Below are 27,864 nucleotides of genomic sequence, written 5' to 3' on the forward strand. Positions count from 1 at the left end.
TTAAGCTTGTCATCCCAGATCTTCCAGAATACATTTGCTTTGGTTATCTTGGAATTGACTCTCTAAGTGAAAATGCACATATCTTGTGCCCTGCCACTGGGGAGAGAAAATGTGTTTGAGGGGGTAGGTAAGTCCAGCTTTATAACACTCATTAGCATAGTGAGCTGCCAAGCAGATGACACCACAGCCTCTCTCAGCAGCTGGGTCTCTCAATCACTGGCAGCCAAGTCCCATTTTTATCCTGCCTAACAGGGACTATTTATGCTATTCGAAGAGGCATTACCATTTAGTATTTTCACATTTCATTCTTCCAAATTGTACTTTTGTTTGCTGCTGGGGAGGAAGAAAGTTGATACTTTTGCTATGGTTTGTACAATTAGAGTGATTTGGTTTTAGCCTGGATGAAGAATCTGAGCTACATTTTGTTGTTTTTTACTTGACAGCAGTGGTTTTACTCCAAGATGACAAGTTGTCATTATAAGAGAGTTTTCATGAAGCTCTACATTCATATCTTCTCAGCAAAATATTCCTCTGGTTTAGGTAAATGTTAAATAGAAAAGAGGAATGAAACTCATTAATAAAACCCATTCAAACCCAACTCAGTCAAAGAAATGCAAAATAAAGCAACAGTAAGATCATTTTCTCATATATGGAATTAGCCAAGATTTTTTTCTTTAAATGATGATTCCTACATAGAGACCATGCTACTTATGTATTATTTATAGGAAAGAAAATTAGTATAATCTTCTTGGGAAATAATTTGATGCTGTGTATTAGCAGCCTTAAAATGTTCATGCTGTGACCCATGACTCACATGAAGAATACAGAAATGTTTATAGCATTATTAGTAATAAAATGAGAAAATCAAGATTCTGGGGAAATGATTTTGTAAACTATGGTGTATGTATGTATGAATGCCTATGTTTTCATCAAATATGTTTAGAGAAACTGTTATATCAAGAAAGTCTATGATAAATAATAAGAGGCAAAAATTTTGTGCCAGTGAATTTGACAGTGGCATAATTGTATAAAACTAGCAGGCCAGCAAAACAAAACAATCCAAAAAAACCAACAACAACAAAAAAGAAAAACTACAAGGAGAAAACTATCCCAACTATTAAGTCTTTTTTCCTCTAAGCTTCCCCTGTTTTCTTTATGAAACATAGAAAATTTCAATGAGTTTTTCTTTTATTTATAAAGTGAATGATGCCTCAGATATAATGCTTATCTCATTCTTAGTTTAAAATTTAGTGTTCATGTTTTATGCTCTGCAAATTGCCATGGTGATGAGATTAAATATGTAGCTTTTGACTGATTTGTTTCTCTCCCTGGGGATTAGTCGATCACCTTTGTGAGAGATCAGACAGTGATCTCTTCAACAACAATCACTTTTTTAAAAAGTTATCTTCTGTATGTGTCATAAAATTATTACAGATGTTGGAAATTTTAGAACCACATGAGTGGATAAATTGTTTTGTAGTCCTGTGATGTGTAAAATATAACAATATGTTTATGATTTCTCTTTAGGAATTTTTCAAATAGAAGCTAATTGCAGAGTTTTCGGTTGACCAGCATTCATAAGGTAAGATTAACATTCTGAATTGTGAACACATGGTAAAGATAATTACTATTACATTGGTAGCTTAGGGCAAATAAATATTAAATACTTAGTATGTAAAAAGAGATTACTATCTTACAGATGTTTCAAATGAAATCCTTTTGATGCTTTTAAGCCAGTTAATAAACAGAAAATTAAATTTGTATACATGTTGGTAAGATGCCATTTTCCTGTCCTTTGTTGGTTTTGTATGTGGGAAAGTATGTGTGTGTATGTTTAATATTTGCCATTTTTTTTAGCATTAAAGATCTACAGAATATATTAAAGTCTGTAAGGGACTTAGACCATGTCTGTATTTTTCAGATTTTTTTTTAAGGTAACATTTTTAATGTGTAGGATCAGTTTGCTGTGTTTCCGTAAGTAAGAGATGGCTGTGTTTTTCTAGAGTAGGTAAGTCGAAATAATCAAGCCCTATACTGTGTTGCTTTCTGTAAACATCATCAGTCTTTTCTAGCTGTGGAACATTAATCTGAAATTAGCACTGTGGCAGAGCTTTTGACTTTGACATATGAATGATTACATTGTATTAAACAGCATGACTCTCTAGTGTTATGAATATGACGTTTATCTTAAAAGTGTGCCACCTAGTCCTGAACATACAGTCCAGGTGAAGCAGAGGTGAGGACAAGCGGTCAGTCCCCTACTATATTCTCAGCACCTTTCTTTTTATTTTTATAGATGAATTTGTATGTCCTTTGACTTCATGAATATATCCATATTTCCCCACTGATTCATTGAGTTGCCTATGAATTTTTAAAAGCTAATAATATTGCAGCTACTCCTCTACTTATGACTCTTCTGTGGCTTTTCCATCACTCTTGAACTATTGTTATCCAGACTCTTCATCTTGGCTGCAAGCCCTCTGTCTCTCTTCTACTTTCTCCAGACTCCTGACATTCCAGGCAAGGGCTTCCTTTCTGATCTGCACACATCCTAAGATCCTTGCTCCTTCTGCCTAGAATGATCTTCCCCATAGCTGACTCCTTTTAGATCTCTGTTCTCATGGTAGTCCAAGAGGCCTTCCCTCACTACCCAATCTTAAGTTGCTTTATATTCTTCTTAGCACTCTGATTTTATCTTGTTGTTATAAGTGGTTGTCTCTCTTCCCTTAGTACATAGCGAGGTCCCTGAGAGCAGGGATCTTGTCTATTTTGCAAATCAGTATTTCTCTAACACCTAGAACTCTGCTGGGCACACAGTAGACATTCTAAATATTTTGTCACATGAACAGACTAAAATCCTGAATCTCTCTTTAATATCTTTCAACTGTGCAGTCTCCTCTCATAAAATGATTGTAAATCCTGTGAAAGCAGACACAAGTCCTCATATTTCCTTGGTATGCCTTTGGAGCTAGCCTCCATCACTGAGTGCATATAAATGTTAATTTTAGAAAACATGTTAAGACTAGTGGCTTAATCATATTTTTAAGTATTTCTAGAGTACACTGGTTTATCTGTTGCAGAGCTAAAAAAAAATTCATTTTGATGTATAGTTTCAAAAATTATCACATAGAAATGTTCTGGACTATATTTGTGACTTCATATTCCAAAACCCTGTTCTATTAAGAAGGCTTATTATTAATTAGGTTAGGTGGCCAAAATTAATGCTATTGTACTCCTAGTTCTTTCTAAATTAGGAAAATTGGCCATAGTCCCATGTTCTACTCCTCTGTTATCCTACTGACTATTTAAACACCTCTGAACTTTAATTTCCTTTTGTGTAAAGAGCTGGACTTTGATCTCTGTGTTTTCTCACTGGGTTAAATAGTCGCAGATATTTGTGCTCTTGTGAAAAGTAGGTCACCTATTAAAGAATGAGGAGAACCAAGTGGAATGAGCTCTTCTCTCAGCTGGTTATTTGAGAGGAGAGCGTGTGTGGTTCACAGGTGACTGCAGAGTGACTGAGTTTGGCTCTACTTTATGTGAAGCGGTAGCAGGTGGGGTGGTCAGGAAAGAAATCATTATCTGCAATGAAGATGGTGAAGAAGGCTTGAGGTTGCCTTCTGTCTACACATCCTCTCAAAGAATTAAGCAGCCAATGGTGGCTTATGCACCAGTGTTAGCATTTATAATAATGTGGCTGCAACTCCTTTCATTTTAAATGTTTCCTAGATATTTTGGTAGCTAGCTGAAAGTACCAAAAAATTAAGAGATCTTTTCCTAAGAGGACAATTAACCATCTAAAACACAAAATAAGAAAAGTGAAGCAATGTTCCTTAAAGTTCAGAATAACTCATATTTAATCAGGATTTCTTGAGTTGCTCCCATGGTTTTAATTGTCATGTACAATAACTTTCTCCTGGGGCTTCAGATGATTAAGGTAATGTTCCTACTACTTAGAATATTATTTATGATTATTTCACAACCTATTACCACTCTACAGCTTGGGGTAAGAATCTACAGAATGGTAGCTACATGTTACTATTCTCCTTTGATTTCTCTGTGTTGTTTGACTCTGATGTTGATTATTTCTTTGAAACTCTTTGATTTGTGCTCCAGAAACACTATGCTTCTCCTTTACCTCACGGATCCTGCTTCTCTATCCATAGCCCTTTACTCTTCCTTGTCTGAAAGTCCTTCCTCACCTGATATATTATCTAGGGGAGAGAGATTCTATTCTTGACTTGCTAAATATTTTCTTCCAATTGATTCATTTCTATGGTACTATCTACTACTTAAATGCTCATGACTTTCTATGGTGGACTAAAGATGGCTTCAGATACTTTGTGATTTTTTTTTCCCCATCAAGCTATAGTCTGTTTCCCCTCCCTTTGAGCCTGGGCTGGCCCTGTTACCTTTTTTGACTGATCAAATGTGGCAGAAGTGGCACGGAGTGATTTCAAAGTCTGGACCTTAAAGAGATGTGTGCATCTGCTTTTGTGTGCTTGCAATGTTCCTTCTTAGAACGTATCCCCCTTGCTGTGAGGAAGCCTAACTAGCCACATGGAAGAGGGGCAAGGCCCCTGGTCATTAGTGCAAGCTGAGCTCCAGGCCAGCAGCCAGACCCAGTGCCAGCCTGTGACTGAGGCATTTTGGACCTTCCAGTCAACACCATGTGAAATCAGGAACTGCCTCATCATCCCACAGACTCATGAGAAATGAATAGCTGCTGAGGTCTGGAATGGTTTGTTACATAGCCATAAAGAACCGAAGCACAACTTGGGAGAACCAAGATGGCAGCGTGAGTAGAGCAGTGGAAATCTCCTCCCAAAACCATTTATATTTTTGAAAATACAACAAATACAACTATTCCTAAAAGAGAGACCAGAAGACACAGGACAACAGCCAGACTACATCTACACCTGTGAGAACCCAGCACCTAGTGAAGGGGGTAAGATACAAGCCCCGGCCTGGTGGGACCCAAGTGCCCCTCACCCCAGCTTCCGGCAGGAGGAGAGGAGTCGGAGCGGGGAGGGAGAGGGAGCCCAGGACTGCTAAATAGCCAGCCCTAGTCATCCGCACTGAGAACGCAGACAGTGTGTGAGTTGCTGAATACTAGGGAAACAGGACAGTAAGACCTGTGAGTGGGTCCCCACAGCCGGTGCACCCGGGACAAAGAAAAGCGAGTGCTTTTTGAAAGTCTTAAAGGGACAGGGACCCCACAGCTGGACGGAAGTGCCCAGGGACACTTAGCCCAGGAGCTGGGAATCCCAGGGAACTCTGGGCGCCCTAACCCCCTGGGTGGGGCGGCAGCACAGCTCAGAGGCCCATCATGGCAATAAACAGTCTCCCGCCCTTTCCCCCTCCGACACAGCTCTGCCATATTGGAGAAGCAGCCTGAGGCTGGTCACGCCCACAGCAACCACAGACGCAAACGCTCCACAGCGGCCAGGCAAGAATTAGAAACCCCGTCTGCACGCAGCTACCCAGCACAAGCTGCTAGGGATCGCTGTTCTCCCAGGAGAGGAAGGCCACAAACCAGCAAGAAGGGACTTTCTCTTAGCCAACACACGTGCCAGCTCCCCACAAATACCTCTATCGCTATGAAAAGGCAGAAGAATTTGATACAGACCAAGATCACAGGCAAACCCTGAGAAGGAGATAGACCTAACCAATCTCCCTGAAAAAGAATTAAAAATAAAGTTCATAACCATGCTGATGGAGCTGCAGAGAAATATGCAAGAGCTAAGGGATGATGTCCAGAAGGAGATTACAGAAATGAAACAATCTCTGGAAGAATTTATAAGCAGAATGGATAAGATGCAAGAGGCCATTGATGGAATAGAAACCAGAGAACAGGAACGCATAGAAGCCGACACAGATAGAGATAAAAGTATCTCCAGGAATGAAACAATATTAAGAGAACTGTGTGACCAATCCAAAAGGAACAATATCTGCATTATAGGGGTACCAGAAGAAGAGAGAGAAAAAGGGATAGAAAGTGTATTTGAAGAAATAATTGCTGAAAACTTCCCCAAACTGGGGGAGGAAATAATCGATCAGACCACAGAAGTGCACGGAACCCCCAACAGAAGGGACCCAAGGAGGACAACACCAAGACATATAATAATTAAAATGACAAAGATCAAGGACAAGGACAGTTTTAAAGGCAGCTAGAGAGAGGAAAAAGGTCACCTACAAAGGAAAACCCATCAGGCTATCATCAGACTTCTCAACAGAAACCTTACAGGCCAGAAGAGAATGGCATGATATATTTAATGCAATGAAAGAGAAGGGCCTTGAACCAAGAATACTGTATCCAGCAGAATTATCATTTAAATATGAAGGAGGGATTAAACAATTCCCAGACAAGCAAAAGTTGAGGGAATTTGTCTCCCACAAACCCACCTCTACAGGGTATTTTAGAGGGACTATTCTAGATGGGAGCACTCCTAAGACTAAATAGATGTCACCAGAGAAAATAAAATCACAGCAAAGAAAGCAGACCAACCAAATACTAAAGGCAAAAAATAAAATCAACTACCCACAGAAGCAGTTAAAGGAAACACAGAAGAGCACAGAATAAAACAACCAACATATAAAGAATGGAGGAGGAGGAATAAGAAGGGAGAAAAATAAAGAATCACCAGACAGTGTTTAAAATAGCTCAATAACCAAGTTATGTGAGACAGTAAGATACTAAAGAAGATAACCTTGAACCTTTGGTAACCATGATTCTAAAGCCTGCAATGGCAATAAGTACGTATCTTTCAATAACCACCCTAAATGTAAATGGACTGAATGCACCAATCAAAAGACACAGAGTAATAGAATGGATAAAAAATCAAGACCCATCTATATGCTGCTTACAAGAGACTCACCTCAAACCCAAAGACATGCACAGATTAAAAGCCAAGGGATGGAAAAAGATATTTCATGAAAACAACAGGGAGAAAAAAGCAGGTGTTGCAGTAGGATCAGACAAAATAGACCTCAAAACAAAGAAAGTAACAAAAGATAAAGAAGACATTCCATAATGATAAAGGGCTCAGTCCAACAAGAGGATATAACCATTATAAATATATATGCACTCAACACAGGAGCACCAACATATGTGAAATAAATACTAACAGAACTAAAGGGGGAAAGAGAATGCAATGCACTCATTTTAGGAGACTTCAACACACCACTCACTCCAAAGGATGGATCCACCAGACAGAAAATAAGTAAGGACACAGAGGCACTGAACAACACACTAGAACAGATGAACCTAATAGACATCTATAGAACTCTACATCCAAAAGCCACTATTTACAATAGCCAAGCAATGGAAGCAACCTAAGTGTCCATCAGTAGATGAATGGATAAAGAAGATGTGGTACATATATACAATGGAATATTAATTTGCCATAAGAAAACAAATCCTACCGTATGCAACAACATGGATGGAACTAGAGGGTATAAATAAGTCAGGCAGAGAAAGACAAACACCAAATGATTTCACTCATATGTGGAGTATAGGAACAAAGAAAGACTGAAGGAACAAAACATCAGCAGAATCACAGAACCCAAGAATGGACTAACAGTTACCAAAGGGAAGGGGACTGGGGAGAATGGGAGGGAAGGGATGGATAAGGGTGGGGAAAAAGAAAGGGGGTATTACGATTAGCATGTATAATGTGGGGATGGGGGCATGGGAGGGCTGTGCAACACAGAGAAGACAAGTAGTGATTCTACAGATTCTTACTATGCTGATGGACAGTGACTGTAATGGGGTTTGTGGGGGGGACTTGGTGAAGGGGGGACCCTAGTAAACATAATGTTCTTCATGTAATTGTAGATTAATGACAACAAAGTAGAGAGAGAGAGAGAGAGAGAGAGAGAGAGATAAAAAGAGAAAAAAAGAACCGAGGCACAACTCGGTACCCAGAAGTAAAGTGCTTCATAACAAAACACCTGGCACTGGCTTTGAGACCAGAGGGCAGGGGAGGCTGGAGGGGAAGTAAGGCTGTTAGTGGTGGTTGGAAGGGCAGTGAGGAAATTGCTATGGGAGAATATAAAATTGTACCCTTGTTTTATATTGACAGAGAAATTGACAAGACCGATACCTACAGAAACATTGAAGATAGAAAATGAACCTAATAGAGTTGTAGATCTAGCTTAGGAGATTTTCTAACAGAACATTGAAGTGCTAATTGACTCTTTTTAACCCCTTATGACCAAAGTAGTGCAGAGGGAGATGAATTAAAGAAGAAACTGTTCAGATATTAAGTAGATTTTGAGAGGATATGTTTCCAACTAAGAATTTTCTAGGATCATAAGTAAAACTGTTTCTCATTCCCAGCATCTCCACCCAGCAGAAGGTACTCAAAGGAAGATTAATGACCTCAGGTTGAAAAATCAGCTCGAGGGCACTACTGCTGGTAAAGCTTGGTCTCAAGATACAAATAAAAACCAGAGCTCATCAGAGTATTAAGACTGCAAAAAGATCTAAGGCAGAGCCTCCTAGATCTTCTCAGCTGGATAGAAGGGCCTCTAAGAATCTTAAGAATCTTCCGCAGCATCCTGGGCCTGACTTAGATGACAAAATCCTAGACTTCAAGCCTGAACTTGATGCCATAATGGGATGAACTTTTGGGGGATTTAGGAGTGGGGGAATGTGCTTTGCATGTGGGAGGAATGTAAATCATTTGTGGGCAGAGAATAGACTACAGTGGATTAAACACAGCTGCACATTTCTTGCCACTCCTCCTGTCCCCTTGAATCTGGGATGCACCCTGCCTAACATCTGAGCATATGTTTTTCTGCCTTCTCGTTCAATTATTGATATAGCACATGGAAACTGTGCTTGAAATTGTATATGGTATAATACCATAGGATCAATATCTGAATCCATTTGACTCTTGCCTCTCCATGGACCTATCAGATGTTGCTTAAATGGTGTTGAATTTTCATTTTCAGTGACTAGTTCATTCATTGCTTTTTTTTCGAATGTACTATAAAACTTTCCCTTGTTTCTGGCCCATGCATTGAAATAGGCTTTCAGCTGGGGGCATTGTTTCTCATCCCTCCTCAAGTGCCTGCTGCGATCTCTGTGACTCAGTGATCCCCTATCCTACTGCCTCACACACATACCCAAGTGTCTGAAGGGCTCACGTGGTTGATGGTAGCTGTTACTTTGCAGTCTGTGGAGAGTGGGAGCTCTCTAAATATCCAGTGAAACTTCCAGGTAGGCACTTTTCCCAGATATTTTATTGCCAGTCTCTCTTGAGAGATTTCTTCCCCTGGAATATTTGAGGGGAAAAAAAAAATCTGTTCTCCTCCTAGATCAGTTGAGTTGCTCTGTGGGAGTGGGGCACAGATTTAAGGTTTATTTTAAAGTGCCCCAGATAGTTTTAATGTGAAACCAAAATCAAAACTGCTGGCTCAGATTTGTGACTCAAAAAGTGGTCACTGCATCAGCAGCATCTACATTAACCAGGAATTTGTCAGAAATGTACATTCCTGGGGCCTACTTCAGACCTAATGAATCAGAAAGTCTGAGGGTGGGAGCTTTCACTTCTTGTTTTAATAAGCTCTCCAGTGACTTTAGGGACTTCAACTTTAGGGAAATCCTTTCCTAGATAACTCTTCATTTCTTTCTAGCTCTCAAAACTACAACTTGATTTGGGAACGGTATTTATTATTTGAAAGTGGCTATGCTGACAAGATCTGAAACAATTGCTAAGGGACATAAAGAAGAATGCTAAATGATTATTATCAGGTCTCTGGAGAGTGGGTCAGGGGTTATTCAGGATAAAGAAAAGGAACAAATTAATGAGGGATACAGATTAATCAGGTGCTTTGTTTCCCAGAGAGAGAGTTCAAAGAGGTGAATTTCAATTTCAGTTAGGTATATGTGAGACCCAAGAAACATCTTGATGACAATGTAGTACTAGACATGTTGAAAGGCTATAAGGTGATTTATTTTTAAAATCAATTTGCAATGAGAGTAGTGTAGAGAGACCCCATATTATATTGTTTGGCTGTATCCCTGCCCTGGGTCAGAGACAGAGATTTTTGAAGTGGTGTCCACTTCTCAGCATATAATGACTCTAAATACTATCTGATCATCATTTGTTTATTTTTCCACTGGTTACTTTGGAAATGCTTTCAAAGTAAAGTAAGGACTACTGGGAAGAAAAGATGTCTAATGTGAGTGTTGTTCCAGTCTTAGAGACTTTGGAGTGAGACTGTCAAGTGAATTCATGTGCTTTGAAAAGCTTTTATGATTTTTTAATGAGGTTTAAAAGCTAAAGGAATGGGAACAAAATCACACAATCCTTTATTCTTGACATTGTTTCTTTGAACTGATTTAGTGCATTTGTATATTAGAAATAGAGATCTAATTTGAATTGAATCCTCATTATTTGCAAAAATATGGCTTGGAAAAAATTTCCTCAACACACAAACAGTATTATGTTTTGTAATGACAAAGGAAAGCTATACTGTAGCTTTCCATTAGAAAAATTAGAAAAATAAACTGCAATTAGAAAAATTAACATCATTCAACATACAGGAATGCTTGAGACTTTTTAGACATCATTAGATCCAGATGCTATATATTTATATATTAAGTCTTAGGTAGTCCAGAGTAGAGAAACTTTATCTGAGAAAGATTATATAGTATGTAGCTGGAGAGATATTGTACATTTGCATCTTTGTTTTTCAAAAGGCTATAATAGAACCCAGTAATAAATCTGATGTTGGGGCCAGTTGATGTCATAGTCTATTCAGGCTGCTATAACAAACTCACAGACTGAGTGACTTAAACAACAAACATTTCTCACAGTTTCTGGAGGCTGGGAAATCTAAGATCAAGGCACCAGCAGATTCACTGTCTGATGAGAACTGATTGGGTGTCACGCTGATGTTCATAGACAGCCATCCTCTTACTGTGTCCTCCCAAGGTGGGAGGGGCAAGAGAGCTCTCTGGGGTCCCTTTTACAAGGGTACTCCACCTCGTGACCTCACCACCTCCCAAAGGTTCCCCCCTCCTAATGCTGTCACGGGGGGGATATGGTGTATTTTGGGGGCACATAAACATTCAGTCCATTGCAGTTGGGGAAAAGAGTTAAATATTAGGCTTTTTCTTTAGCTTTTGAGAGAACTGAGATTGACACATGTATCTGGATTGAATAACACAGTGTGGTCTATCTAGTGTGGGCAAGGTTGAGGTTTGCATCTGAGGACTTCGGTTCTAGTTGAAACAATTTCTTCCCAGTTTTGTCACCTTGGGCAAGATAACCCCTTTAGGCCTGCCTTATTTTCCATGTTTATAAAATGTGCATAAGAAGAATATTTATCTTAATGGTTTGTTGTAAGTATGAAACAAACAATGTAAATGAAGGTGTTTTGGAAGTAAGAAAACAGATATTAGATTATTAATAATAGATTTTTATTTGCTCTCATTGACAAGGAACTCATCAAAGGAAATCTGAATAGGTGATTAAAGGAAAAATTTATAACTCTTAGGAAGGTGAACAGGAAAAGTTCTTTACAAATAATTTTCAGTTAGAATAAATATGGTGAATCTGTAGTCTGTTGTGGCTCTCTAACTAATTTCTCATGATTATTTTAAAATATTACTATAGTTGGAGGTTCATGACTATCTTCTTTCATAGAAATACTGTGCTTAAAGTAGAAACTATATTGTATTTATGTATGTAATTTAAAGGAAAGTGTATTGTATAAGAAGTATCGTGATGGCTGAGTAGCATTCTGGAATTATGCAATAAATTATTTCCTGGCACATTACAGATGCAATGTAATGGAATAATATGTAAAATGTTTCACCCATCAAATGTCTTTATCACTCCTGTTGCATACATACGCAGTCGTGTATCATGTTGTAAGCCTTTAATAGTGAATTGTGAACAATAAGCTCACTCTTCAGTGGTGCTGAGTATGGACTCGTACACAGTGTGGTTTTCATACACACCAACTACCAGCTGTGCTCTCTGGACTGCAAAATAATTTAATACTGCTTAGTAATTATAAAGCAGGATTTACACATGGATCAGTAAGTCCAAAGTAAATTTCAGACATGCCCAAATTTTTAATCTTTGAAAATGACAAGGTTACAAGAATATTGCTAAAAATATCTTAAATATAATTTGGTGTCCATTCACTTAGCTGGACTTCAATACTTAATAAACCAAAAAAGGATTGTATCTGCAGGACAAATATATAAAATTTCCCAGCAACTTTTCAGAGGTCACGTAGACATTAAAAAGTATAATTTTCACACCCAATGTTAAAATTATTTGTATGTTTTAGAGTGTTCTCACATTTCAAACTGATCTATGTGTATGTAACTTAACTATTGCAAACAATTATTTGAAGTAGATGCTAAGAATTCCTTTTATTAACCTACCAGGTAAAAAGAAAAAAAAAGCTAATATAAAGAGTACCTACATTTAATAATATAATTTCAGAGCATTTCAGCCATATTTCTGAGCTATATCTTAAAAAGCTATTAACTTGTGACTATTTCTAATGAAATCAGTAAGCTAAATTTTAAGAGTACTAATTCTTCTTAGTTGGATAGATGTGAGGTTTTAAATTAGAGTGCAGAAATTACATGGTTTGCCAGGCCATCCGATAAATACAAATAAGACCAACTGTGTATGAGGACTGAGAGAAATAAATGTATGCAGATTGCTCATTAAAAGCTAAATATTCATCTAAGGTTGTAGACATGGATTTTAATATATGTTAATATCTAAATTGCTATAAAAACTTCTTTGTAATTTAAAGGAGTTTGGGGGCTGAGTATGATTTGATATGTGGGTGGGGTCCTATGCACAGCTTTGCCAGAGTGTCCCCCAGTGTGAAAAACAAACTGATGTGTGAAAGTCTGCTTGCCATATCACATCTTATGAGGGGGAGGGTCTCTGAAGACAGTATCAGTTTGTTTGAATGACTGCAGCTATTTTAAGGTATCTATGCTTTCTCATAGAATGAAGACAAACACAGAGATGGTATGTCTAAGAAATTTCAAAAGATGTAGGCCTCCTGATTGAAGCATAGCCAACTTATTGAATTCATTTTTTTCATTAAAGTAAGTATAAATATTTAAAATATTTTATTTTGGTCAGTGTGGACTTCTGTTCTTTGCTGAATTAATATTCACTTTCTGTCAACCAACCTTATCATTGTTAGAGCTGTTGGTGTTTACATTCTTCCACAGTTTCAGCTGCACGTCTTAAATGAATTTATCTCTCAGGACTTTTGAGAGGATAAATAAAGCCATAAACTTTAAGCAGGGCCCTTAAAGATGATCTGGCTCACTCTCTTTATCTGTTATAAGAAATTCCTTGGCAACACCCCTGATGGATGGTCATCCTACTCAGCTAGACCACAGTAGGGTGAAGGGCCTAAGCATTCACAGAGTGGTAGTTCTGTGGATAGTCCACCACAACTGGAATCAAAATAGGGTACTTCTAAAGTACCCACCCACCTCGTTCTGCCTCTGGAACAATCTACTTATCCTTTCATGTAAGAGATAGTCACACAAAATTTAGAGAAATTCTCAGGTTTCCCTAGTGATCTTTTTTCTTGGCTGAATATCATTAATTTCCTGTGTTCTGCCATTGGAAATGTTGTAGCTCTTGTTTTGTTTCCCACTTAGTCTTAACTATGACTAAGCATTGTATTCTAGGTGTGATCTCACCAGGCTGGTACAGAAGGACTGTTGCCCCTTTATCTGGGTTCAACTGTTAACATGACCATAGATTATAGTCACACTGTAGCATTTAGCATCATAGCTATCACACAATTAGTTGAAAGTATGCATTCATGTCAATTAAAATCCCAGGTGTTCTCCATGTGATCATCCAGCGATGTTTTCTGCCATCCACCCTCCCACCATGTTTATGGTATTTTGGGGTTTAAGTCCCGGATTTCCTATTTGTCTCATATAAATAATGCTTTTGTTTCTTGTTTTTGTCTTGTCTTGACACACAATTATGGTCAGCTCCAGTGGGGTGAGGCAGAATGGGAGGAGTTGAAAGTTAGAAATAAGCCCACTAGAGTGAAGGAAGGAAGCCCTGGAGTGTTATATAATCAAGCTGCATGTCCTAAAAGGTGGTTGAATACATATATGATGACACCCAGAGAGGATGCGGGTGTGAAGTGGCACTCTGGTCCAGCAGTTGAAAGCAACAATCATGGGATGCCAAACCAGAGGGAGAACATGAAAGTGTAGGGTTCAGGATCAGGTCAGAAATGTGCTGGGGCTGACCAGCAAAGGACAGGACTCTATTAACAGATACCAGGGCCTTTGTAATGGGATTTGTCATGGGATCCTAGGGTTCTTTGTAATGGGATTCTAGGGACATCACTCCCTAGAGCAAAAAAAGCTTCCTTGGGGTTGCTAACCAGTACTGGGGTATCTAGAGAGAGAGAAACTCAGGCCCAGGAGGGATGAGAAGACTTCAGACTCAAGAAAGTTGCAAGAAAAGCCCTTGGATGTAGATTGAAGCTGAAGCACCAAGACACAATGACCATGCTAGTGTGACTTCCTTTCTTCTTTATTCTTACCAGACATGTTATTAGATCCAAATATTTCTTTTTATCTGTTTTACTCTGTGCCATGTTGTTGATGATCTGGATTTTTACTAATTAGCAACTTTTTAAATGATTTATGGAAGGCTGAATGTTACATAAATCATTTCTGTAAGGGGCATTGTCTGAGTACTTTTCAATATGTAAGTGCAAAATCCACCTTATTTTTCTGAAGGCAAAAATACTGTAGTAATAGAGTATGCCTTTAGTCATTATCCTATTAGTTCTTTGCTGTCAAAACATTAAATGTGAGAGAGTCCCCATAGTAGAATGTTCTAAGTATTTATTTTTTCTTATCCCTTTTTAAGCCATAACTGTTGTTTGTCATTTTAAAATACTCTAGGTTGGATGTGAACTTAAGTTATAAAGCAAGAGCTTGGGGGAAAAGGAGATAATGCATTAAATCACAGTTTGGTTAGAACATAGAATTGGTAGATCTCTGTAATCCTAAGGGATCATTTTATAAAGCAGTGCTTGTGCAAAAGAGGTTCCTGGTAGTGGTTGAAACACAACCCAGGCTGTGACCAGTGTTCCAGATATGGGGTGAGATGTGGAAAAGAGCTTATTCAAACTGTAAGGTATACTGTGTGGCTGTTAGAAATTAATAGCATGAGAACAAGTTTTCCTAATGTGGATTGAAGAGATTTGGCTTCTTGTTTTTAATAGGTTAGCATGGAGTGGAGATCCAGGAGGAAATTAGATAGTTGCTTCATGTCCTGCTCCAAATTCCTTTACAAATCCAGCCTGGCTATTGCCAGATTGTCTCTCCTCTGAGGGACTTCGTGCTACACAGTGGGGCTAGCTAAGGTCTCAGATGAAAGCAGAAGCATTTTATACCCCCGAGTAGGGAAGTCCTACTTTGATAGGATTTGGGTACTTGCTTCAGTGTGTTTTTTTTCTTCCCAGCTTCTGTACTCCTGCAAGGGAAAGTCATGATCACACTAACAGAGCTGAAATGCTTGGCAGACACCCAGCCATCGTATCACATCCTGAAACCGTGGTGGGACGTCTTCTGGTACTACATCACGCTGGTCATGCTGCTCGTGGCAGCGCTGGCTGGCGCGCTTCAGCTGACGCAAAGCAGGGTTCTCTGCTGTCTTCCATGCAAGGTGGAGTTCGACAGTCACTGTGCTGTGCCTTGGGACGTCCTGAAAGCCAGCGCTAACATGTCCTCTGACAATGGGGCACTGCTTCCGCTGCCCCTCAGGATCCAGAACGGCCTCCACAGACAGCAGTACTCGTACATCGATGCTGTCTGCTATGAGAAGCAGCTCCACTGGTTTGCAAAATTTTTCCCCTACCTGGTGCTCCTGCACACGCTCATCTTTGCAGCCTGCAGCAACTTCTGGCTTCACTACCCCAGTACCAGCTCCAGGCTTGAGCATTTTGTGGCCATCCTCCACAAGTGCTTCGATTCTCCGTGGACCACCCGGGCCCTGTCCGAAACGGTGGCAGAGCAGTCGGTGAGGCCCCTGACCCTCTCCAAGTCCAAGGCATTGCTTTCATCCTCAGGGTGCTCTGCCGAAGTCGATCCCAGCAAACAGTCATTACCCTACCCGCAGGCTGGTCTGGAGTCAGCTGGCATAGAAAGCCCAACTTCCAGCGTCCTGGACAAGAAGGAGGGTGAACAGGCCAAAGCCATCTTTGAAAAAGTGAAAAGGTTCCGCATGCACGTGGAGCAGAAGGACATCATTTACAGAGTGTATCTGAAGCAGATCATAGTCAAAGTCATTTTGTTTGTCCTCATCATAACTTACGTTCCATATTTCTTAACCTACATCACTCTTGAAATTGACTGCTCAGTTGATGTACAGGCTTTCACAGGCTATAAGCATTACCAGTGTGTCTACTCCTTGGCAGAAATATTTAAGGTCCTGGCTTCGTTCTATGTCATCCTGGTTATACTTTATGGGCTCACCTCCTCCTACAGCTTGTGGTGGATGCTGAGGAGTTCTCTGAAGCAATATTCCTTTGAGGCATTGAGAGAAAAAAGCAACTACAGTGACATCCCTGACGTCAAGAACGACTTTGCCTTCATTCTCCACCTGGCTGATCAGTATGATCCTCTTTATTCCAAACGTTTCTCCATATTCCTGTCGGAGGTCAGCGAGAATAAACTGAAACAGATCAACCTCAATAATGAATGGACAGTCGAGAAACTGAAAAGTAAGCTTGTGAAAAACTCCCAAGACAAGATAGAACTGCACCTGTTTATGCTGAATGGTCTTCCAGACAATGTGTTTGAACTGACTGAAATTGAAGTGCTAAGCCTGGAGCTTATCCCTGAGGCCAAGCTGCCCTCCGCCATCTCCCAGTTGGTCAGCCTCAAGGAGCTGCATGTGCACCACTCCTCCCTGGTGGCGGACCCTCCTGCCCTGGCCTTCCTGGAGGAGAATTTAAGGATTCTCCGCCTGAAATTTACTGAAATGGGGAAAATCCCACGCTGGGTATTTCACCTGAAGAATCTCAAGGAACTTTATCTGTCGGGCTGTGTTCTACCCGAGCAGTTGGGTCCCATGCAGTTGGAGGGCTTTCAGGACTTAAGAAACCTGAGGACGCTCTACCTGAAGAGCAGCCTGTCCCGGATCCCACAGGTCATCACCGACCTCCTGCCTTCCCTGCAGAAGCTGTCCCTGGATAATGAGGGAAGCAAACTGGTCGTGCTGAACAACCTGAAGAAGATGGTCAATCTGAAAAGCTTAGAGCTGATCAGCTGTGACCTGGAGCGCATTCCACACTCCATTTTCAGCCTGAACAATTTGCATGAGTTAGACCTAAAGGAAAATAATCTTAAAACTGTAGAAGAAATCATTAGCTTTCAGCATCTTCAGAATCTTTCCTGCTTAAAGTTGTGGCACAATAACATTGCTTATATTCCTGCCCAGATTGGGGCATTGTCTAATCTAGAGCAGCTTTCTCTGAACCATAATAACATTGAGAATCTGCCTCTGCAGCTCTTCCTATGCACCAAACTACACTATTTGGATCTAAGCTATAACCACCTGACCTTCATTCCGGAAGAAATCCAGTATCTGAGTAATTTGCAGTACTTTGCTGTGACCAACAACAATGTAAGTAAATCTGTTCTTCCTTTTATTCAGCCAGTCTTTTGAGCATCTGTTGCAGTGTGTAATGTAGATGAAGAAAATGGACTGTAAGTCATACCAAGCATTCCCTGAATTTCTCTTGACCAGCACTTACTAGATATGTGACCATGGAAAATTTACCAAAACATTGAGCATCAGTTTTTAACCGTATGAGTTGTCATAGAGATTTTATTTAAAAATATACAAACATATGGTCCAGTTCCTGGCACATAGTACTCAACAAATGTTCTCTTTATTCTCATTCGCCCTTTTTTTCACAAACATCACAGTTGAAGTATTTTAAGCTAATTAATTAGTTCTGACAGAGCTTACTGTTCATTTTGGAAAGGTCTTAAATACTCAGAAAGTTTTGTAAAACATTTCAGCTTTCCAAGTCTGTCATAGGAGAAGAACTTCTTAGTAAAAATATACTGGTATCATGAATTATTTATAAATCTTTTTTTGTGATGCAGTAAAGACTTGAAATCTACATTCAGGTCTAGAAACACAATCCAAAATGAAAGGCCTAGTCCTGCAATGCAACACTAGGGTTCCTTAGAAGCTTTTTCCAGCATCCATACTTCAAAAATGAACCATAATTTGCAACAGTAAGGCCAAGTTAAGGAAAACTTAACTTCGCTAAAACAAGAAAAAACAAAATACTGAGTGGTTTCCTGAGTTAAAATGTGAAGGAGGAGGAAAAAGAAAAAAATCATGCTAGCCAAAAGGGCAAGAGAATGATGGGAAAGTCCTCATCGGAAGAAGAAAAAATAAAACCTGTCAGAAATCGGGTCTGCCAAAAGAGGAGTGATCTTCCTCTAATTGAAAAAGGGAACTATTTTTTTTACCCCACCCAAAAATGTATTATCTCCTAGACTTTCTGTAATTCATATTTCATGCTGAATAGGGCTATGCGCAAGGTATCAGCTAATCACCCGGCACTACTTTCAAAAGCCATGGATTGTTAAAGAAAGTTGGGGAATAAGAACAAAATTTATGCTGATTTTTAGAACTCTGAAACTTTACTCGTATGTAAAAGAGAGAGCCCATTCTGAGATAAGCAAGGACTGTTCAAGTCTTAAAGGATTATGAGGTTTTAACACTCCTTTAGGATTGATCTAGACTAGCAGTGTAAATCAGAACTATATACTGAAGGCTTTGTTCAAACAAAGATTGCTACACCCCATTCCCAGGGTTTCCGATACAGTAGGTCTGGTGTAGGAGCTGAGTGTTTGCAGTTTTAAAAATCTCCAGGCAGAGCTGCTGCTGCTGGTCTGGTGACCATATTTTGAAAACTACAGGTCTAGAGATTTATTATTAATGTCACTTAATTATGCAGTACATAATTAATTAATATTTTGGTTTTACTTTTTCCACTGCTGCTAAATCTATAATAAAAATATACATAATTATTTTGGAAGGTGTTGGTTCTACCAAGTTATACAGTTAAATCACTACATGAATTTTGAATGTTGCAGCTGATAAAATTATTAGCTGGCCACAAATTATATAAATGTATTAATTTTTTTTATAGTTTATGAAACCTGAAGATCATTGGCACTTTTGACACTTAAGTTTAGACTCCTTCACAGTGTCTGAGACACTAGGCATGAGCGTCAAACACAGCCTGTCTTGAATAAGGGAGGATCCTTAGTAGCACATGAAAAGCCTTATGCTGAAGGTGGTTTAGGACCAAAGTAGAATGGTATCTTCTCAGAAGGCTGATAAAAGTAGTTGCTGAGCATCCTCAGAGCCATGAGGATGACCATGACACTTTTGGTTGGGTGAGGAACATTCTGGACTGTGAAGAGGCTTCTTTAATAAGGATGTGGAGAAACTAGAACTCACTCAAGAGATGAAAAGTTCCTCTCTGATGGAGAAGTTTAGCCTAATGATGGGATGGGGAGGGGAGGGAGAGAATGTACTCTACAAAATTGGTCTTCAGATATTTAGAAGATTTAAATAGGAAAAAAGCTTATTGGAAGTAGCTAATAAATGTTAGAAAGAGGACACACAGAAGAAAATTTCTCACCTTTCCCAAAAAAGCTGGCCAAAGATTGAATGAACATTTGAGAAGGGAGAAGTAATTTTCTTATTAATAAAACTGTCCAGCTATAGATTGTCAGCCACTTGGTAAGAATGTTGTTAAAGGAAATCAGGGGTTAGTGTTTTGTGCAGGGATTTAACTAATTTCAAGTTTCCTTCTAACCTTGAAATTCTCATGACTCTGTAAGGCAGACCAAAATATTTATAAAAATTAGAAAATAAAGCATCAAATTGGATGCATAAATGTTTAGATATGTGTATTCTCAGAAATGTGAGTTGATCTGTCCATTTGAAATGGGGGTTGGTAACAATTCCTGCAAGAAGAGGTTTTAAAAACGTTCCTAAAGACGTGGGCAGTGTATCAGGTTCATAGATGGAGGCAATAAATACTAACTCTGTGGTTTAGCAAAAAAGACACTTATTGAAAGGACACTATGTGTCACATCACTGGAAAGGCTGTAGAATAAAGCTTGTCAGTCAAATACAAAGTCAGGTAGTAAAAAGGACCTCAGCCACACCCACAGCACAGAAGAAGGTAGGGATACACTGCAGCTGGCCGCACCCACTCTGGGCAGCAGGGCAGGCCCTGAAAGCTGGGTGCTACTGTTCCTGTGCCCCTTGTCCTCCCACAACATAGGTTCTTCATGGCTTCTGATGCTTTATGACCTGACCAATTCAAGGTCCAAGACTGAGCACCTGAGGGACAGAGCTTATGAATGCCGACATTTTATAAAAGTACCTACATCATATTTTCAGTTTTGCCTCTTGGCCCACAAAGCCTAAAATATCTACTATCCTCCTTTAGAGAAAAACTTGGCCAACCTCTGCTCTAGTAACAGCCCTCAGTTGACTGATCCTGAAACTGAGGCTCTGAGTGCTGTGCTGAGGTCTGAAGCCTCCTAGGGGTGGCCCCTCCGGTGCGTCATCTGGGACTGCATCTTGGAGGCGTCGGTCTCAGTGCTGTTATGTCAGCAGCAGTGGTGTATACGGAGGGCAGGAGAGGGAGCAGCACATCAGTCTCCACCCCAGAGCCCGTGTCACTGGATTGAGATGGCATGGAGTGCGATGGAGAAGCACAGGAGAAGGGGGAGGACTTAATGGCTTTGCTCAGATCTTAAAAACCACTTGAGTTCACACCAAGGTCTTCCAACTTCTACCTTTCCGCATTTAATACATTTCTTTGGTTGCTCAAAGACTTCTGGCTGGAAGGTGAGTCATGTAAAAATTCCTGCAGAAGATCCCTCATGTGGCACTGCTTATTGTTTTCAGTATCACTACTTAGAAATGGAACTACACAGCTTTGTTTCTTGAAATGATTGGATGTTATGGATTTGGTAAGCATGTCCTGCGATAGCATGTGTTAGTGGCCAGAAAAAAAGGAAATCTGACATTGAGGACTCTGGAGTAAGGTCCCAACCTCTGGGTAACAGTGGAGTGTTTACTTATCAATGGCAGCCATAGATAGAGGAAGGGGGCCACCCTTCCCTGGATGTTCTGGGGGCACCAATTTGTTGAAGATACTTGGTTGACAGACAATTCCAGGATACAGAGTGATAATGTAGTCATTAATTTTTCTTTCCTTCAGTTTATTTTATAGTTTATTACATTTATATAGTATATTTTTTTCAATAAGAACCATTCTGTTTATGAAGTTTATCATCTCCCTCATAGTCTGTAATCATTTTCGATTTTTCAGAAGCAATCAGGTGTCTAGGGTAAATTTTTTCCTTTCTGGCTCATGTATTATATAGTCTAAGAAGAACATGCTAATAATTCAGTATAAATAAATGCTATATAAACATTAAAATTTTTTTATTAAGTTATTATTGATATACACTCTTATGAAGGTTTCACATGAAAAAACAAAGTGGTTTCTACATTTATCCATATTATCAAGTCCCCACCCATACCCCAATGCAGTCACTGTCCACCAGTGCAGCAAGTTGCCAGAGATCCACTATGTCCCTTCTCCGTGATATACTGTTCTCCCTGTGACCCCCCACACCATGTGTACTAAACATAATACCCCTCAATCCCCTTCTCCGTCCCTCCCAACCCACCCTCCCACACCCCTCACCTTTGGTAACCACTAGTCCCTTCTTAGAGTCTGTAAGTCTTCTGCTATTTTGTTCCTTCGGTTTTGCTTCGTTGTTATACTCCACAAATAGGGAAATCATTTGGCACTTGTCTTTCTCCACCTGGCTTATTTCACTGAGCATAATGTCCTCCAACTCCATCCATGTTGTTGCAAATGGTAGGATTTGTTTCTTTCTTATGGTTGAATAGTATTCCATTGTGTCTATTTACCACATCTTCTTTATCCATTTATCTACTGATGGACACTTAGGTTGCTTCCATATCTTGGTTATTGTAAATAGTGCTGCAATGAACATAGGGGTGCATATGTCTTTTTGAGCCTGAGAAATTGTATTCTTTGGGTAAATTCCAAGAAGTAGGATTCCGGGTCAAATGGTATTTTTATTTTTAGTTTTTTGAGGAACCTCCATATTGCTTTTGACAATGGTTGAACTAGTTTACATTCCCACCAGCAGTGTAGGAGGGTTCCCCTTTGGCCGCATCTTCACCAAGGTTTGTTGTTCTTAGACTTTTCGGGGCTGGCCATTCTTATTGGTGTGAGGTGATATCTCATTCTGGTTTGAATTTGCGTTTCCCTGATGATTAGTAATGTGGAGCATCTTTTCATGTGTCTGTTGGCCATCTGAATTTCTTCTTTGGAGAATTGTCTCTTCGTACCCTCTGCCCATTTTTGAATTGAGTTATTTGCTTTTTGGGTGTTGAGGCATGTGAGTTCTTTACATATTTTGGATGTTAACCCCTTGTCAGATATGTCATTTACAAATATATTCTCTCATACTGTAGGATGCCTTTTTGTTCTGTTGATAGTGTCCTTTGCCATACAGAAACTTTTTAGTTTGATGTAGTCCCATGTGTTCATTTTTGTTTTTGTTGCCCTTGCTCAAGGAGATGCATTCAGGAAGAAGTAGCTCATGCTTATATTCAGGAGATTTTTGCCTATGTTGTCTTCTAAGAGTTTTATGGTTTCATGACTTACATTAAGGTCTTTGATCCATTTTGAGTTTACTTTTGTGTATGGAGTTAAACAATAATCCAATTTCATTCTCTTGCATGTAGCTGTCCAGTTTTTCCAACACCAGTTGTTGAGGAGGCTGTCATTTCCCTATTGTATGTCCATGGCTCCTTTATCCTATATTAATTGACCATATATGGTTGGGTTTATATTAGGGCTCTCTAGTCTGTTCCATTGGTCTATGGTTCTGTTCTTGTGCCAGTACCAAATTGTCTTGATTACTGTGGCTTTGCAGTAGAGCTTGAAGTTGGGGAGCATAATCCCCCCAGCTTTATTCTTCCTTCTCCAGATTGCTTTGGCTATTTGGGGTGTTTTGTGGTTCCATATGAATTTTAGAACTATTTGCTCTAGTTCATTGAGGAATGCTGTTGGTATTGCATTGAATCTCTAGATTGCTTTAGGCAGGATTGCCATTTTGACAATATTAATTCTTCCTATCCATGAGCATGGGATATGTTTCCATTTATTGGTATCTTCTTTAATTTCTCTCATGAGTGTCTTATAGTTTTCAGAATATAGGTCTTTCACTTCCTTGGTTAGGTTTATTCCTAGGTATTTTATTCTTTTCAATGCAACTGTGAATAGAATTGTTTTCCTGATTTCTCTGTCTGCTAGTTCATCATTAGTGTATAGGAATGCTGCAGATTTCTGCATATTAATTTTGTATCCTGCAAATTTGCTGAATTCAGATATTAGATCTAGTAGTTTTGGAGTGGATTCCTTGGGTTTTTTATGTACAATATCATGTTATCTGCGAACAGGGACAATTTAAGTTCTTCCTTGCCAATCTGGGTGCCTTTTATTTCTTTGTGTTGTCTGATTGCCATGGCTAGGACCTCCAGTACTATGTTGAGTAAAAGTGGGGAGAATGGGCATTCTTGTCTTGTTCCCAATATTAAAGGAAAAGCTTTCAGTTTCTCGCTGTTAAGTATGATGTTGACTGTGGGTTTATCATATATGGCCTTTATTATGTTGAGCTACTTGCCCTCTGTACCCATTTTCTTGAGAGTTTTTATCATGAATGGATATTGAATTTTGTCAAATGCTTTTTCAGATCTATGGAGATAATCATGTGGTTTTTGTCCTTCTTTTTGTTGATGTGGTGGATGATGTTGATAGATTTTCAAATTTTGTACCATTCTTGCATCCCTGGAATAAATCCTAGTTGATCATGAGAGATGATCTTTTTTATGTATTTTTTAATTCAGTTTGCTAATATTTTGTTGAGTATTTTTGCATCTATGTTCATCAGGGATATTGGTCTATAATTTTCTTTTTTTGTGGTGTCCTTGCCTGGTTTTGGTATTAGAGTGACACTGGCCTCATAGAATGAGTTCGGAAATATTCCCTCTTCTTCTACTCTTTGGAAAACTTTAAGGAGGATAGGTTTTAGGTTTCACTAAATGTTTGATAAAATTTAGTGGTGAAGCTATCTGGTCCAGGAATTTTGTTCTTAGGTAGTTTTTTTATTACGAATTCAATTTTGTTGCTGGTAATTGGTCTTTTCAGATTTTCTGTTTCTTTCTGTCTCAGCCTTGGAAGGTTGTATTTTCATAGAAAGTTGTCCATTTCTTGTAGGTTATCTAGTTTGTTGGCATGTAATTTTTCATAGTATTCTCTAGTAATTCTTTGTATTTCTGTGGTGTCCATAGTGGTTTTTCCTTTCTCATTTCTGATTCTGTTTATGTGTGTAGATTCTCTCTTTTTCTTGGTAAATCTGGCTAGGGGTTAATCTATTTTGTTTATTTTCTCAAAGAACCAGCTCTTGCTTCATTGATTCTTTCTATGATTTTATGCTTCTCAATTTTATTTATTTCTTCTCTAATCTTTAGTATGTCCCTCCTTCTACTGACTTTGGGCCTCATTTGTTCTTCTTTTTCTAGTTTTGTTAATTGTGAGTTTAGAATGTTCATATGGTATTGTTCTTCTTTCCTGAGGTAGGCCTGTACTGCAATATACTTTCCTCTTAGCACAGCTTTCACTCTGCCCCACAGGTTTGGTGATTTGAATTTTTGTTGCCATTTTCCTCCATATATTGCTTGATCTCTGTTTTTATTTGGTCATTGATCCACTGGTTATTTAGAAGCATGTTGTGAAGCCTCCATGTTTTTGTGGGATTTTTCATTTTCTTTGCATGATTTATTTCTAGTTTCATACCTTTGTGGTCTGTGAAACTGGTTGGTACAATTTCAGTCTTTTTTAATTTACCAAGGCTCTTTTTCTGTCCTAGCATATGATCTATCCTTGAAAATGTTCCATGTGCACTTGAGAAAAATGTGTATTCTGCTGCTTTTGGGTGTAGAGTTCTGTAGATGTCTGTTAGGTCCATCTGTTCTAATGTGTTGTTCAGTGCCTCTGTGTCCTTACTTATTTTCTGTCTGGTGGATCTGTCCTTCAGAGTGAGTGGTGTGTTGAAGTCTCCTAGAATGAATGCATTGCATTCTATTTCCCCTTTTAATTCTGTTAGTATTTGTTTCACATATGTAGGTGCTCCTGTGTTGGGAGCATAGATATTTATAATTGTTATATCTTCTTGTTGGATTGACCCCTTTATCATTATGTAATGTCCTTCTTTGTCTCTTGTGACTTTCTTTGTTTTGAAGTCTATTTTGTCTGATACAAGTACTGCAACTCCTGCTTTTTTCTCCCTATTAGTTGCATGAAATATCTTTTTCCATCCCTTCACTTTTAGTCTGTGTATGTCTCTGGGTTTAAAGTGAGTCTCTTGTAGGCAGCATATAGACGGGTCTTGTTTTTTTATCCATTCAGTGACTCTGTGTCTTTTGATTGGTGCATTCAGTCCATTTATGTTTAGGGTGATTATCGATAAGTATGTACTTATTGCCATTGCAGACTTTAGATTCGTGGTTACCTAAGGTTAAAGGTTAACTTCCTTACTATCTAAGAGTCTAACTTAACTCACCTAATATGCTATTAGAAACACAATCTAAGGGTTCTTTTCTTTTTCTCCTCCTTTTCCTTCCTCCTCCATTCTTTATATATTATATTCTGCACTCTTTGTCTGTACCTTGATTGGCTTTTGGGGATAGTTGATTTAATTTTGCATTTGCTTAGTAATTAAGTGTTCTATTTTCTTTACTGTGGTTTTATTACCTGTGGTGACAGCCATTAAACCTTAGGAACACTTCCATCTATTGCAGTCCCTCCAAAATAGACTGTAGAGGTGGTTTGTGGGAGGTAAATTCTCTCAGCTTTTGCTTATCTGGAAATTGTTCAATCCCTCCTTCAAATTTAAATGATAATCTTGCCAGATAAAGTAATCTTGGTTCCAGGCCCTTCTGCTTCATTGCATTAAATACATCATGCCACTCCCTTCTGGCTTGTAAGGTTCCTGCTGAGAAGTCTGATGTTAGCCTGATGGGCTTTCCTTTGTAGGTGATCTTATTTCTCTCTCTGGCTGCTTTTAACAGTCTGTCCTTATCTTTGATGTTTGCCATGTTAATTACTATATGTCTTGGTGTTGTCTTCCTTGGGTCCCTTGTGTTGGGAGATGTGTGGATCTCCATGGCCTCAGAGACTATCTCCTTCCCCAGTTTGGGGAAGTTTTCAGCAATTACCTCCTCAAAGACACTTTCTACCCCTTTTTCTCTCTCTTCTTTTTCTGGTACCCCTACAATATGGATATTATTCCTTTTGGATTGGTCACACAGTTTTCTCAATATTCTTTCATTTTTAGAGATCCTTTTTTCTCTCTGTGCCTCAGCTTCTTTGTATTCCTCTCGTCTAATTTCCATTTCATTTATTTTCTCCTCCACCGTATCCAACCTGCTTCTAATACCCTCCATTGTGGTCTTCAACGATTAGATCTCCAACCGAAATTCATTCCTGAGTTCTTGAATATTTTTCTTTACCTCCTTGAGTATGTTAATGATTTTTATTTTGAAATCCCTTTCAGGAAGATTCATGAGATCAGTTTCATTTGAATCTTTCTCAGGTGTTGTATTCATAATTTTACTTTGAACTAGGTGTCTTTGGCATCTCATATTTGTATATGGCGCCCTCTGGTGTACAGAAGCTCTACTCTCTGGAGCTGCTCAGCCCCTGAAGCAATATTGGGGGTTGCAGGGGAGCTGTATTGGTGCCTGAGGGGAGGGAAGAGCTGTTTCCTGCTTCCCTGCTGCTATGCCTGCCTCCACTGCCACAAGTGGGCCGAGCACACAGGTATAAACCTCTAGGCTTTGTTTTTGTAGTTGCTGTAGACAGGGCTTCCCTCTGGCTGGCCTAACACCAGGGTAGGGTTTGCTGGTTTGTGAGCCAGGTGGGGCTAGCCCGGAGAAAGGCACAGCAGGCCGCATATCAAGGAGGGGGTCCCTCGAGCTGTGCAGCCAACCAAGGAGCTGGAGCACCCAAAGATTGAGAAAGTTCCCAACCTGCTGGACAGAGCACACCTGGAAAATTTTGTCCACCTGTCCTTTCTCTTGAGCAGTATGCTGTGTGGAATCCTTGCCTCTTTAGCAGCCCTATATTTAGGAAGTCTCTCAGACTTCCAGCTTTTCTTTTGTCCCAGAGCTGCTGGATATGGATCCCTGCTTTCCACAAGCAGCTGGAATCTCAGTCTCTCCAGGTATTCTGCCTGTTTTAGCTTTCCAACCCCCTAATAATGAGAGTACTATGAAAGCACCATGAAATGTAGGTTTGTGCTCCCAGCGCAGATCTCCAGAGTTAGGTATTCAGCAGTCCCAGGCCTCCACTCCCTCCCTGCTCCGTTTCTCTTCCTCACACCTGTGAGCTGGGGTGGGGGAAGGGCTTGGATCCAGCTGGGCCTTGGCTTTGGTACATTACCCTGTTCCGTGATGTTTATTCTTTTCTCCAGGTGTATGCAGTTTGGCACAGCCCTCTTTCCTGTTGCTCTTTCAGGATTAGTTGTATTAATTATATTTTTGTATTATATGCTGTTTTAGGAGGAAGCCTCTGTCTCACCTTTCACACCATTATGTTTAATCCTCTCCTATCTAAACATTTAAAAAAATGTATTGGCCCAGGCAGTATGTATTTGGT

The 27,864-nt window shown here is 39.4% G+C and overlaps 1 protein-coding gene across 3 annotated transcripts in view; it reads left to right on the top strand.

Moving 5' to 3' along the window:
• LRRC8B (leucine rich repeat containing 8 VRAC subunit B) overlaps positions 1 to 27,864 on the top strand; it is a 69,718-nt gene that overhangs the window by 34,272 nt on the left and 7,582 nt on the right. For all 3 annotated transcript variants that reach the window (XM_017654704.3, XM_036998327.2, XM_017654705.3), the window contains exons 2-4: positions 1,528 to 1,582; positions 12,998 to 13,099; positions 15,511 to 17,675. In XM_017654704.3, the coding sequence (XP_017510193.1) occupies positions 15,537 to 17,675 (2,139 nt within the window). In that variant the 5' untranslated portion in view covers positions 1,528 to 1,582; positions 12,998 to 13,099; positions 15,511 to 15,536. The remainder of the gene's footprint in view (positions 1 to 1,527; positions 1,583 to 12,997; positions 13,100 to 15,510; positions 17,676 to 27,864) is intronic.

The sequence above is a fragment of the Manis javanica genome, chromosome 4 (genome assembly GCF_040802235.1).
Source record: "Manis javanica isolate MJ-LG chromosome 4, MJ_LKY, whole genome shotgun sequence".
NCBI lineage: Eukaryota > Metazoa > Chordata > Mammalia > Pholidota > Manidae > Manis > Manis javanica.